We start from the raw sequence: 21,626 nt of genomic DNA on the forward strand, positions 1-21,626 counted from the left end.
CAACTCAGCAACTTCCACTACATACGGCAAGCCTGGAGCACTAAATGCATGAAGTGCCCGATATTCCACATTTCTTTTAGTTTAATTTTCAGTGTTAACATACTACTCACACAACTTACACTACAAAATGATGTAGAAAAGAGCAGAAGTGTGCGGTTTGGAATGAACTCTACAGACCTTATTCACGCTAGTGCCATCTTTGATTTTTAATGGGAATGACAATGAGGCTGTGAGGGACAGACTTACAGTCTCTTCAATGGCACGAACGGTATAAAACTGTATAAAGCTCCTAGATCACATCTGAGTTCTTTGTATACTGAATGTTCTTGAACAGATATTTTATCAATGTTTTGTCCACAGAATGACCCAAAAACAGCTTAAACTGCAGTACAGCCCACTGAAGAGACTATATGTCCATCCCTCACAGCCTCGTTTTCATTCCCATTCAAAATCAAAGATGGTGCTAGCGTGAATAAGGTCTACGACTTTCTTTCTTCCATGGAACACAAAAGCCTTCACAAAAATTGAGAGTTCTGGAAAATTTGCCGCAAACTCTTTATTGTTGCCACAGGTTTGTCACAGAAATGTTTGCCTGTAGTGGCAAATTGTCCATTGTTGCCAAAGGTTTGCTGCAGGTTCACCACTACCAGTGAAGAGCTGCAAACCTCTGGCAAACGTTTGCAGCAAATCACAAGCTCATTTGCATGTGAAAGAAATGTGTGGCAAATTAGCGGCAAGTTTGCCAGAACTCTTGATTTTTTGTAAGGGAGGAGATGTTATGCAGAATGTTTGTCTCGATCACCATTCATTTTTATTGCTTATTTTTCCATACAATGAATGGTAACTTTTGTTAACATTCTGCCTGACATCTTCATTTGTGTTACACAGAAGAAAGAATGTCATACAGGTTTAGAACAACATGAAGGTGGGTAAATGATATCAGAATTTTCAGCATTTTTTGGGTGAACTATCCCTTTAAATTAACAGTCGCACTTTCCTTTTATACAATGCTGTTTTTTGTTGTTGTTTACGATTGTTCATAACGACAGGCCAACTCTTTTATTTCTATTTTATTTCCATTCTATTTTCGCCTATTTTTAAATTTAAATTTATATTTTATATTTAAATTTTAAAACGAAATTCCATCGAATTGAAGGGTTTCATGTGTAATTAAACTTAAATTATTTAGTTTTTTATTTTATTAAAGACTACTCAGTCAAATTTGATGGTATTTTGTTATAAAATTTAAATGCATAATTAAAAAAAATAAAATAAATTTAAAAAAAATTCAGTGCCTGGTCCAAAAACATAGAAGTACCAAAAGTGCCTAGAAGAAGAAGCGAGTATTTATGGTAATGCCAAGTCCATCATAGGGATAGAGGAAGCTAAACTCAGATTACTTAATTCATTAACTAATGCATTGCTGCCTATTAAAGCAGTGGACAGTCTCAATCTCAGCCTGCAGTCAAACAGAGACTGTTACTGTAGGATACAGCAGTTACTATAAGCACACTGCATTCACTGCCCATTGATTTACGGAAGCTGACTATGAAAATGGCAAACTGCCATTGAAAACGGTTCGTGGTCAGTTAAAATCCTATGAACAATACAAGAAGCATGAATAAACGGGTTTACTCGTAGTATAGTTCTGTCACATGTTCAATCCTGCGCTAGAGCCTCGCCGCATAAGATCCTTACCAGCCGAATTCCAGTTCATCCTCCCGCGTGATCACCAAAAGATTTCTTCCCTAAATACCAAGCGCTCCTTTACGACTCAGCAAAAGACCATATAAGAGGGATGCTGGATCACGCACTTGATCAGTTGGTTGGAGTGACAGCACACCAGAACAGAGTGCAGCGCTGATATTTGCTCTTTTCTGAAGTCAGGATTTAATGAACCGCCCCCCAAGCGGATGATCTTTGTTTTGCTGCAGAAGCCATGACTAATACACTATGAATAGAATCGTGGAATCGATGTGAATTGCTCACATTATTCTCAAATAAATCATATCGGATTAATAACTAAACAAATAAACAACCCCTAGAACAAGAAAACATTGTTACAGTAAGATATGGGCATCAGAGTTTTGGTCACCAATGAGCTGACTAAGTACTTCACGCTACCATGGTGTTCTGGCTGTCCCAAACCTACAGGAAATGCAGTATATTTCAGCTGTGTTGTCTCATATGAGCAGTTTGGCTTGCAAATGATTCAAAGCAGTCCCTGAACCTTCTATTATTGTCATCATCAAGTCAAGTATGGTTAACTTGAACCAGGCTAAACTGCATCGGAGTTGATTACCCTAAAGATACTCCACTCCATCTTAGTGATTCATACAGTACCTTGAGTATTTATGGTACAGGGCAAAAGTTCACATCCACCAAACATACACAGCTTAAATACGCTTTAAAAGTTGGCTACTCGAGAACATTTGAGCGTTCGTATGGAATACTATTCACTCATTTGTATCCACAGGAATACAAATCAATACAAATGTTGATTGGCATTTTGATCTCAGAAATACTTCAATATGGCAAAAAGGGGGGTTTAAAGGTGCACTCAGTAATTTTTTGAATGGGTATAGTCTTGAACTTACACTGACACCCAAGGGCCTGGATGCAGCATCATTCAGATACTATAGTTTTGGCATTGGCATTGTTGAAATTCACTATTCACAGTCAGCCATGATTAATTTAATCTATGAGTGACAGTGTCCAATAACGGGGCGGTAACTGAAATTACTACTCCATAGTAGTCCCTTTCAAGGCAAGTCAGTCCACTTGGCGGCCATCTTTAGAACGCTCTCAGGCAGCTATTTATATGGATACAAGTGGCATAAAAGTACAGCTCCTATCTACTTGGGGAAAGACTGAAATCTCCAAAATGGTTGGTCAAGATTACAATCAAAGAACATAATTAGAATCAGCAGTAAAATCTGACAACAATGGGATCATAAATTGGTATCATAAAAAAAAGTCCTTTTCTAAATTCATTGGCCATTGGGCGCTCCAATTTCTCCCATTCCTTTTAATACCAGTGGTCTGTCTCTGCTAAACTGTCTCTTGCGATATTTGGCATGTCATGTGATCCTAATATGGCAGCCCCCATGAGGAGACCCTCTATGTGTAGAATAAAACAGCTTTTGTTAGGTCACTGATGTGACTGGAGTCTTCATCTCATATGAAAGGTCACAATTTTATAATATGTGTTTCAAAATTATTATCATTTCTTTATGAGTACAACTTTTTTAATGAGGACAAATGACTGATTGCACCTTTAAATATCAAACAAACTGGCAAATTGAGAATTAGAGCAGGAGAGGATACTGTATGCATTTCAAATCAACTACATAAAAAACAAACATCAACATAACTGGTGTTGAGAATTATCATCCATTCTCACAACACATGCTCTCACATTTTGGTGATACTCAGGAAAATTCATCATCTAATAAGTAACACTTGCTAATCTGTCATTGGTGTCTGTGAAATATTCAGTAGCTGTTTATCTATCACTACATTTCAAAGTGACAGTTTGTTTTTGGATGTAGATTTTATGCCTTAGATAAGAGTTGGGTTCTTTCAGAGTCTGTAGGGTGTCATGTTTTCAAGTTGGACTGACGCATGTTGTTTTCTATCTGAGCTATCCAGCTGGTGAAGGATCAATTGATCGAATTTGATCACAGTTTTCACTTCGATGAAGGGAACTGCTCAGAGGTGGTCCTCTCCACAGGACTGCAGTTGCATCCTATGCACATCCCCTCATTGGCTCTGTTTGGCTTTTCTCCTTCCTTTTGTCTGTCCGTGCCACTCTCTCCCTTAGTCTTGCTGGGTGGGCGTTAAGAGAAGAAAACCGAGGAGTGTGTTTGCAGTAAGATGTTGACACTTACAACAATGGCTACCAGAGGAACCAGAGGTTGAAGGTCAGCACTTATACTGGTGACTGTAAGAGAGAGAGAAATATAGAGGCAAAGACAGATGAGAAATTCGTGAAAATAGAGGGTCAGTGAGTTGTGAGAATGTCCTAGTTATTACATTGAAACGCTTTGAATGGTATGTTAGAGTCATGAAGAATGCACTCACTTTGAGTTTTGAGTTACAGAAAAACAGCCAAAACTGTGATGTCTATGGATGACACTGCTGACATTTAATATGCTGTGTGATGACTACGTTGGCATTTATTGTAAATGAAAAATGTGCAACTTTATACAACAGTTTATAGACAAACCCCTGGTGAAGGATGATGTTAATTAACAGAGAAATCAGTAGAGCTGTTCAGCTGTGACATCAATTTGTAGGCGAACCCAGAAGGCTAATTTGCCATGGTGGGTTCCCTCAGGAATTTCCTATGGGTTTTTTATAATTGTGTTTTCAGTTTATGAGTTAAATAAGATCTGTGGTTATCATTACTTGAAGATCTTGGACGTTTTGTTCTACAAAATAAATTACACACAGTCATACCTCAAACGTGAATTGTGAAGCCGCCGTGTTTAAAAAAAAAATATTTAAAAAAAAAGTATGTTGCAAACATGTTGCTAGATAAGGACTACAAATACCAGAAGCATGTGAGGGAATGTGTCTGACGATATGGAAAACCGTCATATTTCTTATCTTGCAACTTGTTAGCAATAAACATGGCAGCTTCAAAATTCACATTTGGGTATGACTGTGTATAATTTTAATTTAGTTGTAGAACAAAACATCTAAGTGTCTTAAAGGAATGTTTACCATGCACACAGACCTTATTTTACTCACAAATCCAAAAATACCATCATAAAAATTGCCATAGGAAAATCCAGAGGGAACCTATGGCTCAAAAATGCTAATTCTCTTCTCATTTTTTGGACTACAACCTGAACACCTCTATTTCCAGATGTTAGCTGCCTGCAGTTAAAGGTGAATTGTGTAATTTTTTATGCAACTTTGAATGTTAAAGGGATAGTTCGGCCAAAAATGAAAATTCTCTCATCATTTACTCACCCTCATTCCATCCCAGATGTGAATGACTTTCTTTCTTCAGCAGAACACAAACAAAGATTTTTAGAAGAAAATCTCAGTTCTGTAGGTGCATACAGTGCAAGTGAATTGTGACCAGAAATTTGTAGCTCCAAAAATCACATAAAGGAAATCAAAAAATAACCCATACAACTCCAGTGGTTTAATCCATATCTTCAGAAGCGATATAATAGGTGTGGGTGAGAAACAGATCAAAATTCCTTTTTATTCTAAATCTCCACTTTCACTTTTACATCTGAAAGTCACATGTGGTGCCTGTTTAGTTTCACTTTCACATCTGAAAGTGAAAGTTAAAATGGAGATTTAGAGTAAAAAAAAGGACTTAAATATTGATCTGTTTCTCACTCACATCTATTATATCACTTCTGAAGACATGGATTTAAACACTGGAGTCATACAGATTACTTTTATGATTCCTTTATGAGATTTTTGGAGCTTCAAAGGTCTGGTCACCATTCACTTGCATTGTATGGACCTACAGAGCTGAGATATTCTTCTAAAAACCTTCGTTTGGATTCTGCTGAAGAAAAAAAGTCATGTAAATCTGGGAAGGCATGAGGGTGAGTAAATGATGAGAGAATTTGCATTTTTGGATGAACTATCCCTTTAAAAATACTTTCTCCTATCCCTGTTTAAGGTGCAGAGTAGTTAGTTGTTTCATTTCCCAGAAGAGTGTCAACACTGTGGCTCTATAGCGCTTTCGAAACAATATTCTGTTTGTTTGAGTGGCCCAACATGTCATCTCAACCAATGGCATGAATCTAGGACTCAGGGACTATCTGTAAAAGCCATTTAGCAGGGAATTTACTAGTTTGCCCGAACAATGGAAGATGGGGCAGGGTGAAAGGGACAGTATGAGTGTTTAGGAGACCTGATTGGAAACAACCATTATTTTGCAATTCTTAAAAATTACTCGCTTAACCTTTAAAGAAAATCTGTTGATTAAATGTTAATTTATTATGAAATTGTTAAAGTAGCAAATAATTTCAGATGTGAATTTGTGTGTGCTTGTGTTTTACCTCGGCAGCTCTTCCCATCTCTTTGCAGCATTCCTGTCACACAGCTACAAACAGCACCTGTTACTAGACTCGTACAGATCTGCTCACAGCCACCATTATCCACTTCACACCAATCTGAATCTGAAACACACAAAAACACTCATGGTTACATCTGTTATCACCCTGCTAATGCAAACATACACAAAACATTAAATTATACTGCACACCCACATCTTATTGATCACACCATTTTTATCTGAAAGTACATAAATATTGCACGCGCACACAAACACACACACACAGTCATGCAATACACACATACACAAATCTGAAATATCCTCCATACCTCTTTTTCTGATTGGTCCCACTGATAGGATCTGTTCTTTATGCTGACTGTAATCTGTGTAACTTCGTTTGTTGTGTGGGCAATTCTGTAAAAGCAAGTAATGTCATGTATCGATCCCACTCCCCATCCCTTCTCTTAATCATTTCCTGTCTTTATTGTCTAAAATGGCAATCAATGAATAGATAAATGAAAAAGGCGTGTTTTTGTGTGTGTGTGCTCATGCTCTCACCACTTTGCAAGCGTTGGTCTCGGAGTCACAAAGAGAGACGTCACAGTGCAAATGCACCTCGTCATAATCACCAATGAACTTAAAGACGGTGACGTGAAAGCGACAGGTGAGGGACACCCCGTTCTCAGCCATGCCTATAGTGTTATCCTTAATGTTAGGACACCTAGAACAATAGAGTCATGTGATACGAGTGCTGGTGTACTGTAACTCATAGATGAAGTGTGGACATAGCTATCTAGTTCTTTCAAAAGGCTCTGCAGTTAAAAACATTTATTCAGTGGTAAGCAGATTTTGTGCCTATATGTGTATTGTTAAAGAAATAGTTCGCCCACAAAGGAAAATTCCATAAACTTTTACTCACACTTATGTTTTCCAAACCCTTAAAAGGATTGTTCAATCAAAAATGAAAATTCTCTCATGATTTACTCAGCCTCATGCCATCCCAGATGTGTATGACTTTCGTTCTTATGCAGAACACAAAAGAAGATTTTTAGAAGAATATTTCAGCTCTGTAGGTCCATACAATGCGAGTCAACAGGTCCCAAAACTTTGAAACTCAAAAAAGCACATAAAGGCAGCATAAAAGTAATCCATAAGACTCCTGTGGTTAAATCAATGTTTTCTGAAGCGATATAATCGGTAGTGTTGGGGAAGCTACTTTGAAACTGTAGTTTGACAAGCTACTCATAATTTTAAGTAGTTACGCTACTGTCAAGCTTCTCTTTTGAAAAAGTAGTTAGCTACACTACAATTACTATCAAAAGGTAGCTAGCTACATGGAAGCTACTTAATGAGGCAATATTTTTTTTTATGTTACTATCAAACCAATTATATTAATAACAAAATGTACACTAATGCGTTTAATTAAATATATTAAATGTATTTAATACATTTAATGAATAGTAACATTAATACAATTAATAATGGCCATAAAATAAAATACAACAGTATAAAATAAAAACAAAAAAGATCAGACGCCATTAAAAAATATTTTTTATACTATACTTCACACTTTTCAGTCCTGCTGTGGCCAGGTGTAGCCTACTTCCATACAAATCAAATTTTTATGACAAACTCTCCTTGGGCTGGCATTTTTTCGTTCTTGTCACATAATATTTAGTGTGGATAATATGTAAATAAAGACTCAGGGCTTGTTTCTCCCCTCACCTGGGTTCATGCTCATTGTATTTTCTGACTTTTTTGCCATTGACATGCAAGTGCCAGCTTTACAGGTCACATACAGAGGTTGCTCTACAAATATTTGTTCGCTTTGTTCAGGTCCAAAAAAGTGGACGGATGGTCAGCCAGATTGATGCATAATAATACATGCCATAAATTATTTCTTTTACCAATCATTTTATTTATATTACATGAAAATAATAGTTAATTAAATGCTAAGAAATGGAGAAATCAAATAGTTCTGCATGATAGTTATTATTATAATAATTAATATATACTGTATATTTATAAATATTATAATAATAATTCACTCACTGCTCCCAATAACGCACAGATGAGAAGCGAAATAAACATATTTAGAACAGAACAAAATCCCTCAAAAGGCAATAACTTTTTGAATTATTTTATTTAAAATAGTAAAGGTAAATATGCTGTTGTGTGATCTATTAAAAACAAAGTATCTGAAACATTCTTTGTTTCATAGAAGAATAAAATGGTGTTCTTTTATCATTTTCAGATTTACCTGTCCCTGTACGTCTTGTAAAGGTAAACAAACCTTTTTGTGGTTGCTCGCTTTACATAACCATCAGACAATCTCTTCTTATCCAAGTGAGCTGTAATAAGCCCTCAGTAGATGACGATAATTCACTATTTTTGTTTGTGATCTGCCATTACAAAAGAAGACGACGACACTGCCTGATTCTGATCAGCAGACAGAAATATGCTGCCAGATCGTCTGACATTTTGCCGGTAAAAGTTTGACTTCTACGCAATAAGGAAGGCTATTAGTAATAATCTGACCAACATGATGTAGCGTTTGGTCACGCTACACCGCTACTTGCTGGAAAAAGTAGTAGGAAAAGCTACTCTGTTTTAAAAGCAGCTGAGCTACTGTCAAGCTACTGAAAAATGTAGTTAAGTTAGTAGCGTCGCTACATGTAGTTAGCTACTCCCCAACACTGATAATCGGTGTTGGGTGAGAGCACAGTGTCTAAGCACGATCATGATTTCAAACTCAGTTATACTTCCTAGTGCGCTTGATGCATGCGCAAAGTGCTAGATAACGCTATAGGAAGTGTAATCGAGTTTGAAATCATGATCACTACTAAGACTGCCGATGAAAAGATTCACAGTGAAAATGAATCTATTTTGGTCTGTTCTCACCCAAAATTGATTGGATATCTTCAGAGGACATGGATTAAACCACTGGAGTCTTATGGATTACTTTCATGCTGCCTTTATGTACTTTTTGGAGCTTCAAAGTTTTGGCCACCATTAACTTGTTTTGAATGGACCTACAGAAATGCTTTTTTTGTATTCAGCAGAAGAAAGTCATACACATCTGGGATGGCATGAGGGTGAGTAAATAATGAGAGAATTTTCATTTTTGGATTAACTATCCCTTTAAGATTTTATTTCTTCCATGGAATACAAAAGGAAAGGTTTTGAAGAATGTTCACAGAGCACTTTTGAAATAATCTTCCTCTCCGGCATCTCACAAACTTCAAAATTTCTGTGGCACTATCAATTACTCAGTGTTATTTGGCATCTCTGACATCAAATCTGGCATGAGTTATGCATCTTCATTTTTGAAGGGAAGATTTTCAGTGAATTTCAGCCTGTTTCTCACACAAAGCTACCAAATGGCTTCAGAACACTTGGACTATAGTACATATCACATTGACTTTTATGATACTTTCAGGATATTAACCATCCCCCTCACTTTCATTATATGTATAAGTGCAGCGTGAACATTATGCAAAATTTTAATTTTTGTGTTCCAAAAAAAATCATATAGGTTTGGAATGACATGATGGTGTATAAATAATGACAGGATTTAGCTTTTTGAGTAAACTAACCATTTGAAGCTACATCATTTCCTTACCCTCTTTCTATGATAATATAACGAAGGCGATCACTGCTATAACGAGATGGTGTAGCCCAGCACATGTTGACTATGAGAATAAGCTGTTTATCATCTGCTCCTTCCACGAACACCCCCACAAACAAGATGTCTCTGGTGCTCAGCACCACCTCTCCCTCCCTGTATGGCTGCCGGTATGAGGCGTTCTTATACAGTGCCATTTTTGTGATGAAGTTGCCCTCTTGGGTTGGCAAGGTGAGGTTTATTACACTGTAGACACCAGAGAGAAAGAGAGGGGGTTATTGTCTTAATCATTTGTCAGATCTCTGCAGCATCCAACTTATAAATGTTAAAATATACATGTAAAATTATATTATGTTGTTTATTCGTTAACTGTTGTGTTTGTTATTTATTTTGTCTCTTACAAAAAAGTACTGTGGCGGTACTTTGGTACTGAGATGGCAACAGATAGTAACACCATGATCATTTAAAATACGCCATGGTACTGCATGCTGCTGACCATATGCATACTGTATATCATGGTATTGACATGGTACTCCAAGGTACTTCAAAGAATTACATGTTATTATCATCATGGTGTCCAAAAAGCATGATATTACTAAGGAAACATGGTAATACCACTGTACTTCATTAGAGAGGGTGACTTCTGTCTAACAGCTCACCTGAGCATGGGCTTCAGTACCGTCTCCAGGGAGATCTTGATGTCCAATTCATAAGCACATGAGAACTCCACGTTGATCGTCTTATCACGTGTTACCACATTCCCTGTGTTGTTCACACTCTCAATCCACACTGTGTTCTTGTACATTATGTGTGTTCCATTGGACTGAACTCACAAATACACACACAAGCACGTACACATAAAGTTACTCTGAAGTTAATTACCTTTCCAGAGAGAATACTGTATTGTACAGTAGCCAACCAGACAGGCACAATAAGTGAGCATGAAATGTATTGAACCATAATGAGAAGAATATGAGCTATTCTGGAAATCTGGAAATTATATGTCCATTGTGTATATTTGACACTTCAAAGAGATTTTTCTTTAAAAGCTATTAGGAGAGCAGGATCATTTGTGAAAAAAAAAAAAAGTTGTGTTAAAACTTGGACAGAATAAAAAAAAAAAAAAAAAACTCTTGAGCTGACTCACTGCCTACCGCCTACAAAAGCAGCTGTCTACATGAATACCACTTAACACTTCTTAAATAACTGATTTAGCAAGTCCTTGATAGGCAGTCACTTAAAGGAATAGTTCACCAGAAAATACAAATTCTCTCATCATTTACTCACCCTTATGTTATCCCAGCTGTTTTTGACTTTCTTTCTTCAGCAGAACACAAACAAAGATTTTTAGAAGAATATCTCAGCTCTGTCGGTCCTCACAATTCAAGTGAATGGGTACCAAAAGTTTGAAGCTCCAAAAAGCACATAAAGGCAATCCATACAGAATGACTCCAGTGGTTAAATCCATATCTTTGGAAGTGATATGAAAGGTGCGGGTGAGAAACAGATCAATATTTAAGAATATTTCTCGTTGTTGAACTAGATCTAATCCTTTGAATTCTCCACCCTGCCCAGTAGGTGGCAATATGCACAAAGAATGTGAATCTCCAAAAACAAAAGAAAAAGAATGTGAAAGTGGAGATTTATAGTAATAAAGAACTTAATTATTGATCTGGTTCTCACCCAAACTTATCATGTTGCTTGTGAAGACATGGATTTAACTACTGGAGCTTCATGGATTATTCTTCTAAAAATCTTTGTTTGTGCTCAGTAGAAGAATACACATCTTGGATGGCATGAGGATAAGTAACTGATGAGAGAATTTTTATTTTTGTGTGAAATATTCATGTAAGTGCAACATGAATAGCGCTCCTCATGGGACTGAAGGAGATAATGCTTATGGCAAGCCGAACTGATTTTAAATCATGTGCAGGATATGAATGATTGATATTAACAATTACATTTTTACTAGTTAAAATGCTAATTCTTGTTAACATGAATGTAACCTACTAGTAAGTGCACATTTTTTATATCATTAATTATATTTGCATGTCAATTCTTGACATAAAAAATTACATTATCACTCACATGAATACACATTCTTGATATCGAAAATTTCCACTAGTAAAAAGAATTCTTGATATCAGTAACTGTATTTTCACTAGTAGAATCACATCTGTCATTCACTCCTATTCAAAACATAATTACAGATATATAAAATACATTTCTTACTAGTTGAAATTCTAATTTCACTTATCAGCAAAGCACTTCTTACCAGTAAATGTTTTTTTTTTTTATATCAATAATTACATTGTTGCTAGTGCAAATATCCATTCATGATATCAACAATCATAATGAAAACTAGTGAAAAGGCAAATTTTTTATATCTGTAAATGTATTACAACATGTTAGATTGGGTATTTCATTTATCTGGAAATAGATTTGGGATATCGATAAAATTGAAAAGAAATTAAAGATACAGTATCTACAAAGGCTTTTTTATTTTTTTTTTTTTTTTTTTACTAGTACCAATCACATTACAGCTTTTAGAAATTAACATAGCCACTAGTGAAAAAGAAATTACTAATATGAAAAATTTGCATTTTTACTAGTTGTAAAAAAGTGCTTTGCTGATATGTGAAATTGGAATTTCAACTAGTAAGAAATTAATTTTAGATATCAGTAATTGCGTTTTATGTAGTGAATGACAGATCATTGTGAAATTCTACTAGTGAAAATACAGTTTCAAATATCAAAAATTACAGTTTTTACCGAATAGAAATTAAATTTTTTGATATCAAGAATTATATAATTTCTGCGAGTGATGATATAGTTTTTGATATCAAGAAATAACATTTTTACTAGTGCAAATGTAATTACTGATATCAAAAATTAGCAATTTCACTAGTTGTGATTATATTCCTGATATAATGATTTTGCATTTTAACTAGTGAAAATCTTCTGCGAATGATTAAATGTCAATTCGGCTTGCCATAAACGCTCCCAGATGATATACACGAATGATTCCCAAATAAGCATAAACCTCTCGAATAAGCAGTATAAGAAACGTAGCTCACATAATAAATAGCCTACATAATTAGGTGGAACATCTTCCAGTCTAAACTTCCCAGTACTGAAAAAATATTTATAAACAACATTTACAACAGTTTTGTCTGCCATATTGGATGGAAATTTGAATGGAAACTCGTTATGATGCAGAATATGAGGGTCGTAATAATAAGAATAGATATGTTGCCTCACATTTTGGCCAAATGAAATTTTTCAAATGGTACACTTGGCATCATTTTGAGAATTAAAATATATATATATAATTTTGCTATCTAAAATTTGAGACAGCCTTCACATCAGGTGCGTCTGTTATGCCCAAAAGATATCGAAGTAGGCAACTCACTATTTTTTGAGATACTATGACTACAACTCATGACTACACACATTTGTTTTGGACTCCAAGGCTCAGTACTTTCCTTTCTTTCCCAAGAGGCAGAACTGAGACTTCTGTTTTAAGAACTACACTGTCTGTTCTTGAACCTTTGTTAATGAGAAAGAGAAGGGACATGTTCACCTGTACAATAGAGCCACAGTGTCCTTTGGTATTGTTGATGTGGAAGGAGATGAAATCTTCTCCCTCGATGCCAGCACAGTGCTGGTCATTAATTCGTACATCCTCCCTCTCAAAGCCCAACTGGAACAGGCGGCACTTAGAGATGGAAACCTCCATCTGAGCATGCTTACAGGTCACCTCTGCCTTGATGATGTCATCCTCACCTACATCACAAAGAGAAAGTTGGTAAAAAGAGGATCTTTATTGTCTTCCAATCGTTAAACAATAATTTCTTATCAAATAAAGTTCATTTCAAAATGTAGACTTTTATTTTGGCCATTACTAAAACAAAAAAGACAACTAAACCTTTACATTTTCTAAAGAAAATGTGAGAAGAGCTTGCCTGTGCAAAACTATGTGGTTGCTAAGCAGTTCTGCATGGTTGTTCCAACATAAGTTGCAAATTAGATGCAAGATGCAAATGTCTGCCACAGTGTGACATCACAATGTGGAGCAGGTAGAGAACGAATTGTTTGGGCAGCTTGGTTTCAACAAATGCTCTTTTTGTTCTGGGTGGTCAAAAGAGCCCACCCCCAAGTCCCTGTCATAGTCTGGACCATAGATAGTTCATGTCCGTTCTTTAATTTAAGTTTATGAGATTTTTTTTTCCCCATTTTATCGTCCAATAGGCCTACCGTCCTATCGTTTAATAGAAAAATAAGTAATAGCACATCTCTCCTCAACAAGCTGCACAATTTGATATGCCATTCATGTCTGATGAAAATTTTAAGGAATATTACAGGTTCAATAAAAATTAAGCTCAATCGACAGCATTTGTGGCATAATGTTGATTACCACAAAGATTTTGACTCGTCCCTCCTTTTCTATAAAAAAAGCAAAACCGAGTTTACAGTGAGGCACTTACAATGGAAGTGAATGGAAGTGAATTTGTAAATGTTAAAATAATCGCTGTTTCAAAAGTATAGACACAAGACATAAACAATATGAATATTAACATGATTTTAGTATGATAAAATCACTTAGTAACTTTTTTTTAAAAGTTATATCCAATTTTACAACTTTGTTGCCATGACGACATAATGCTGTAAACCCTAAAACGACTGTATAAACAACAATTTAAACAACTTTATAGCTCAAATAATACATGAGTTTTAACAGAATAATTAATGCAAGTGCTTTTATAAAATTATAATCTTCACTTTTCTGCCTTTAAACGCTCAAAAATGTGGTGAATTGGCACTGACTTTCATTGTGTGTGCCTCACTGTAACCTCTTATTTAAAAAAAGAAGGGACAAGTCAAAATTAGTTTTGTGATAATTAACATTATTACACAAATTCTGTCGATAGAGCTTAACTGGTATTGAACTCAGAATATTCCTTTAATATACTTAAAATTTGGGGCATTGTTCAAATCCTTAAGCATAAATATGAGCAATAGTCACAGTGATGCTTGCTTTTGCAAATACTATTAATTAAATGGTTTAGAGTTGGTTTTCTCTGCTAAATTTGAAAGACAAAGAGCTTATTATTGTAACTTCAAAAAGGATTTTTGTGAATTTCTGCCACAATATGTCATGTCACAGAAGGGCTTGTTTTACTTACTAAAGTCAGTACTGGGTAGTTCAGGGCAGCCACACAGATCTCCTCCATTCTCTTGCTCACATGTGTTGTTCGAGCAGATCTCTCCTGCACAGGGGTCATAGATCCATTCTGCTAAAGACAGGTCCAGGTACAAAGTTAGCACACAGACATGCACAAGCACACACATATGAACCCATTCATTACACACTCACGTTCACACAAACAACGGACACTGACTGTTGAGATAAGGGACAAAACATGTCTTGCATACCAAAGTCATCTTTATGTTAAAAATCAAGAAATTCATAATAATAAAAATACTGGAAAAGTTAAATCTAAAGGAAATGTGTATACTCAGGGCATTCATTACTTATATTTTTAAATAATTTCATTAGAATTCTTTAAAATGCTTGCTCTATACTTGGAAGCACATGTAACTTAACCTGTCCTCACCTAGATGTCATGATGTGTAACTGCCAAACAAAGTGTTTAAAAATGCTACAGATTCAAATAAATATCAAATGAAAGCTAGGGATCTGTAAGATTCCACAGTTGGAAGATCAAGGTTGTGTCCTCACTTTGCGTCAACACTTTGCGATTTTTTTATAATCCTGAATAAATCAGACAATATCATGGTCAGCTATAACTCTAAGTACCTCTTTCCACTTCCTGCTCATAGTGGATGCAACAGTAGGACACATGGTCTGGTATGTTTTATATATATATTTTTATATAGGTTATAGAGGCAACTTTAATTGAGGAAAAAAACAAAATGGCTCAAGTGTACAACACATGATTAAGATGGAAAAATATTCAATTTTGTCAACTCTCTTCAATTTTCAGAATAGTGTAAAAACAGAAAAAAAAATGAATAGAATGTATTTTCTAACTTAACTCCTTTACTGAACACCATTATTAGATAATTAAAAACTTTACACAATTGTTGGATGGATTTAATTAAAATTGCATGCTTTTTAGTGTGTCTGACGGAGATGACACTAATTACAGTAAGATGTAAGTTATGAAATGAATAAATGTCAGTTTTCAGAAAAAAGTGTTTTTATAAAAACCTGTTGCCTTACATGGTTTGTTAGCTGAGACCTTTTCCAATATCCATTTCAAATTAATTAATTTATTAAAAAAATAAAAACTCAGATTTTAAACAATCTTTGTCCCTTGTCTCGAGAATCAGTAAGGAATGTGAATGCATTTACATGCACAGATCCTCACAAAATATTTCCCTCCCCTCAACTTTCTGAAATCCTTTTCACTGCCTTTTCCCCTCCCTCTGCACCCTCCCTGACATTTTGCCCCTACACCTCTTTTCCATCTTATCCTGTAGGTGGCAGCGTCCCCTTACAGCAGTTCTCCTGGGCAATCCACTTGGTAGTGAGCGTGCCAAAAGAGCGGCAGGCCTCAGCGTAGGCTGCCATGGAGCCGCACACCTGGGCTCTACGGTGGTTGTAGCAGCCGTCCAGATAACAGGACTGGTAAAAGGGGTGGGGGTCCAGCAGGCCATGGCAGGGCTGGAAGAAACCTTTCAAATCTGTGAGTTTCAGACAGTTGTCCTCTCCTTGGAGCTCTGATACTGCTGTATTATCACAGGACTGAGCCAGTGCCACGTACTGCGTCTCATCACAGCTACAAACAAGAGTCAGGCAGAGGAGGACAGAAAATAAGAGGCAGGGAGAATGAAAAGAGGAGAGGAGGAAATTACTGGGATGATGCAAAAATGAAGGAAGACAGTGGAAGTCTACGGGGGGGGGGGGGGTATTGTGCCAGAGGTTTTAAAAGCATAAATCTGAAGCTTGTATTTTTGTTAAACACTTTAACAAATTCCTCTTGACATGAGGAATCAAATGTTCCTTGATCTTTTAACATAAGAGGTCAATGTACTATAAAAACATACTGTAAGTTTCTCAAAACTTCCTACTCACTGCAGAAAGAGCATTTGTTGAAACCAAGCTGCCCAGACAACTCGTTCTCTACTTGCTCCACATTGTGATGTCACACTGTGGCAGACATTTGCATCTTGCATCTAATTTGCAACTTATGTTGGAAGTGAATGGGGCCAATTCTTGGAGTGTTTTATAGGCAAAAATGTGGAGTTTATAATTTTATGAAAGCACTTAAATTAATTCTTCTGTTAAAGCTTCTGTATTATTTGAGCTGGAAAGTTGTTTAAATCGCTGTTTTTACATGTCGTCATGTTATGTCGTCATGCAACGAAGTTGTAAAATTTGATGCAACTTTACACAGAAAAGGTTATTACGTGATTTTATCACACTAAAATTATGTTAACACTCGTCTTGTTTTCGTCTTGCGGCTATACTTTTGAAACAGTATTTTAACGTTTATGGATAAGCCCCAATAACTTCCATTGTAAGTACCTAACTGTAACCCAGATTCAACAAGTTTGTTCAAGAGAAAGCTTCTCTCATGCTCTCTTATGAGTGTGCAACAGACTTCAAGATTTTCACTGAATAAAGACTTTTTTATAATTCAGTGTTGTCTTTCACCAAAACCTATTGTATGTATGTATTCAGAACACTAAGAAGAATACTTTTGCATTATTTTTTAAGCTTGAAAGCTAAATCACTTTACACTGCCATCCACAGAAGAAAGAAAATCATGTCGGTTTAGAACGACATGAGGGTGAGTAAATGATGACAGATTTCTTTATTTTTTTTTAATTTTTTATTATTATTATTATTATTTTTATTTTTTTTAGGAGAACTATTCCTTTAAGTTGTGTTTAATCCTGAATATTCCTTTAATAAATGGTTAGTATCACTTCATTTATCTGAGATATTAAAATAAATGAATGACATTACATCCCTACAAATGTTAAGATACACTTTTCATTCTAACCTGTTCTGCATGCCATTGGTTTTCCAGCTCTGAGCGAGTTCCAATGCACTGATGGCAGGTTTGCCTCGAGAAGTGATGTAATCATCGGTGGGGTCCCCATTAAAGTTTCCACACAGTCCACACACCTTGTTCTGCAGCCGCGGGCCCATGGTGATGCTGAGGGTGTTGAATCGGTTATAACGCACCTGGATGTCCTGGGGAGTGTCAATTACCAGGAATCCCTCGGATGTGGACACTCGTGTCATCAGACCTGTGACAAAAGGTACGGACACGGGTGTACCATTTACCTGAGGTAAAAGAGGAAAACGCTTAAGCATTTAGCTGGGAAACATGTCTTAATCATTACATTATAATTTGGTCCCACTTTATATTAGGTGTATACTATGTACTTTTAATACATGAATTTTCAGCTACCATGAATAGGGAAAGGGTAGTGTAAGGGCACGGGGTATGGGTAAGATCACTGCAGGACAAAATACAGTGTATCAATATTGCACGTGAATCTCGCATTTTTAAGAACAAGGGTTTCCATCTTGCCATCCACCCTAAAAGTACAGTGTAACAACACTGTATGTACACATACACAATAAGTATATTGTATCAATTGCTTAAAGGATTAGTTCACCCAAAAATGAAAATTTTCATCATTTACTCACCCTCATGCCATTCCAAAGAAGAATTTCTCAGCTCTGTTGGTCCATTCAATGCAAGTGAATGGTGGCCAGAACTTTGAAGCTCCAAAAAGTACATAAAGGCAGCATAAAAGTAATCCATAAGACCCCAGTGGTTTAATCAAAGTCTTCTGAAGCTATATGAAAGGTGTGGGTGAGAAGCACATCAATATGAAAGTCCTTATTACTTTAAATTCTCGTCCTTGCCCAGTACTGTAGGTGGCAATATGCATGAAGAATGCAAATCGCCAAAAACAAAAGAAGAAGAATGTGAAAGTTCAAGTGGAGATTTATAGTAAAAAAAGGACTTAAAAATGTATCTGTGTCCATCCAAACCAATATCATCAATTCTGAAGACATGGATTTAACCACTGGAGTCTTATAGATTACTTTTATGCTGAGTTTGTGCTTTTTGGACATTCAAAATTCTGGTCACCATTCACTGGACCTACAAAGCTGAGATGTTCTTGTAAAAAAATGTTTTTGTATTCAGCAGAAGAAAGTCATACACATCTGGAGTGGCATGAGGGTGAGTAAATGATGAGAGAATTTTGGCCTAACGTATTTCTGCTCGGTTTAAACATTCTCCTAAACAATTCGTGACAACCATACAATTTTCACCAGTGAGATCTCTTGTCCCAAACATCAGGAGCAGTATGACTTGTGGATCCCTACCTTGACTGTGCTTCCCGAGATGAGAATGTTCTCCTCGTTGATATAGAGGTAGGCATGAGAGATGGTGGTGAGGTTGGGCATACTCCACTTGTCAAAATTGGCTATGAGCTGAAAAGATAACTCTGGTAGCTTGTGACAGATGGTTGAAAGAACAAAGGAACATGAGGCAGGTAAACGTAGAGAGGCACCATCAAAAGTGCGGAAGACGCCACCGCCTGATGCCACACAGTGCTGGTTACGTCGGGCAAAGCATCCTCTAACACCATGACGTAGAACACACTCTTCCTCTGCTTTACATCGCCGTGGGTCACACTGAATAAGATTCCGTCCAATACACTGACAGCGCTTGGTGCAGTCACTGTTCCAGAATAACTGCTTAGGCTGAGAGAGACAGAGAGCGAGAAAATGGAACAAACCTACTAACATGACTATATTCAACAAGAAGCAAAATTCAAAACTGACATCCCCTTGTGCTTCCTAGATATGGCTCGGGCACATCCTTCAATGTAAGTCTATGGGATTTTTTCACCCATTATTAGCCTTTATCACAGTCCGCGTGTCGTCACATCCGGCTCCAAATTGTAGGGTAATCAAACTTCCACCCATTGATCTGTCTATCCACAGTTTTCCTGAGCAACCACTGGGCGGCGCCATGATGATTCTAACTGCCTGTTTTCTGTTTGTGGTCTCCACACGCAATGTACATCTTACTGAAACGAGCGATTCAGATGAAGAACAACAACCATTTAAGTGTTATTTGGAGTACAAATTAATTTCACGCTCAACTTGTGCAGTTGTTGGCTGTCATAACAACTCGAAGTAGTTAATGATATCAACGTAACTAACCTCGGATCATTGCTTCATGTCATTAAATCAGGTGAGGTCATCTCGACTCTGAAGTATCGCCGCTATAGATTCACATGGTTTTTTTTGACAGCTTCTACAAATGTAATACTTTACCAGCTAAGAATAAATGCTGATGTGGGTGAAAACACTGGAGACCGGAAATTGAAAACAGGCAAACCATGGAACACTTCCGCGTTCAGGAAAAAGATGGATAGATGATCGTCATTTTTTATAAATAAATTAAATTAACTTAGATGCACATAACAATAAACATCAACCATTTAAATTGTTTCTTTGGCTTAACACAGCACTTCACAGTGTGTGTGATCTTCCACTTTAACGTATAATAGTATCTGAGCGAGGCGATTATCAGCGCAAAGTTTTCCCAGTTCATGAGGAGCTGCGCGCTGTTCAGGTTACTCCCAGAGGACTAATGTGCTCAACTCAAGTCCGAAGAGACTGTGTTTAAGTCTTAAATGTCATTGTTTTCACTGTAGCAGCATGCTAATCTCCTGTATGTACTTTAAATATAATACAGTTGTAGACACCGTGAATTTTCATCTCAATTTATTTATTTAAATATGCACTTGCTCACCAGTAAATGCATCCCCAATGATTGCACTCAAACTATGAGGATATAACTCAACATTTACAAGATTAAACCAGTTATTTTCTGTTATCGGACTCTGGGGTAGAAATGTTTCTTTTTTTGGACATTATTAAATGGATCTTATAACATACCTGAAGATTATATTAAAAAGTAAGTACATGAAAGCAATGTGATCATTATCATTGCTCATACCCTGTATAATCTTTACACAAAATATATACACTGGCGGCCAAAAGTTTGGAATAATGTACAGATTTTGCTGTTTTGGAAGGAAATTGATACTTTAATTCACCAAAGTGGCATTCAGCTGATCACAAAGTATAGTCAGGACATTACTGATGTAAAAAACAGCACCAACACTATTTGAAAAAAGTCATTTTTGATCAAATCTAGACAGGCCCCATTTCCAGCAGCCATCACTCCAACACCTTATCCTTGAGTAATCATGCTAAATTGCTGATTTGATACTAGAAAATCACTTGCCATTATATCAAACACAGTTGGAAGCTATTTGGTTCATTAAATGAAGCTTAACATTGTCTTTGTGTTTGTTTTTGAGTTGCCACATTATGCAATAGACTGGCATGTCTTAAGGTCAATATTAGGACAAAAATGGCAAAAAAGAAACAGCTTTCTCTAGAAACTCATCAGTCAATCATTGTTTTGAGGACTGAAGGCTATACGATGCTTGAAATTGAAGATTTCATACAAAGGTGTACACTGCAGTCTTCAAAGACAAAGTACAACTGGCTCTAACAAGGACAGAAAGAGATGTGGAAGGTCAGATGTACAACTAAACAAGAGGATAAGTACATCAGAGTCTCTAGTTTGAGAAATAGACGCCTCACATGTCCTCAGCTGACAGCTTCATTGAATTCTACCCGCTCAACACCAGTTTCATGTACAGTAAAGAGAAGACTCAGGGGTGCAGGCCTTATGGGAAGAATTGCAAAGAAAAAGCCACTTTTGAAACAGAAAAACAAAAAGAAAAGGTTAGAGTGGGCAAAGAAACAGACATTGTACAACAGATAATTGGAAAAGAGTGTTATGGATCTTAACCCCATTGAGTTTTTGTGGGATCAGCTAGACTGTAAGGTGCGTGAGAAGTGCCCGACAAGACAGTCACATCTAT

General features: G+C 36.4%; 1 protein-coding gene across 2 annotated transcripts in view; it reads right to left on the minus strand.

The window, feature by feature from the left end:
- Positions 1–1,273: 1,273 nt before the first annotated feature.
- Positions 1,274–21,626, minus strand: part of LOC127440207 (alpha-tectorin-like) — a 58,028-nt gene continuing 37,675 nt past the window's right edge. Inside the window, exons 16-26 of one of the 2 annotated variants that reach the window (XM_051696669.1) lie at positions 19,039–19,419; positions 17,693–17,979; positions 16,182–16,462; positions 14,843–14,953; positions 13,240–13,442; positions 10,316–10,479; positions 9,654–9,902; positions 6,590–6,752; positions 6,361–6,445; positions 6,036–6,155; positions 1,274–3,943 (exon numbers count right to left, since the gene is read on the minus strand). In XM_051696669.1, the coding sequence (XP_051552629.1) occupies positions 3,840–3,943; positions 6,036–6,155; positions 6,361–6,445; positions 6,590–6,752; positions 9,654–9,902; positions 10,316–10,479; positions 13,240–13,442; positions 14,843–14,953; positions 16,182–16,462; positions 17,693–17,979; positions 19,039–19,419 (2,148 nt within the window). In that variant the 3' untranslated portion in view covers positions 1,274–3,839. Of the gene's footprint in view, positions 3,944–6,035; positions 6,156–6,360; positions 6,446–6,589; positions 6,753–9,653; positions 9,903–10,315; positions 10,480–13,239; positions 13,443–14,842; positions 14,954–16,181; positions 16,463–17,692; positions 17,980–19,038; positions 19,420–21,626 lie in introns of those variants that run through there. The other variant, XR_007897093.1, reaches the window with a different exon arrangement.

The sequence above is a fragment of the Myxocyprinus asiaticus genome, chromosome 4, assembly GCF_019703515.2.
Source record: "Myxocyprinus asiaticus isolate MX2 ecotype Aquarium Trade chromosome 4, UBuf_Myxa_2, whole genome shotgun sequence".
NCBI classification, from domain to species: domain Eukaryota; kingdom Metazoa; phylum Chordata; class Actinopteri; order Cypriniformes; family Catostomidae; genus Myxocyprinus; species Myxocyprinus asiaticus.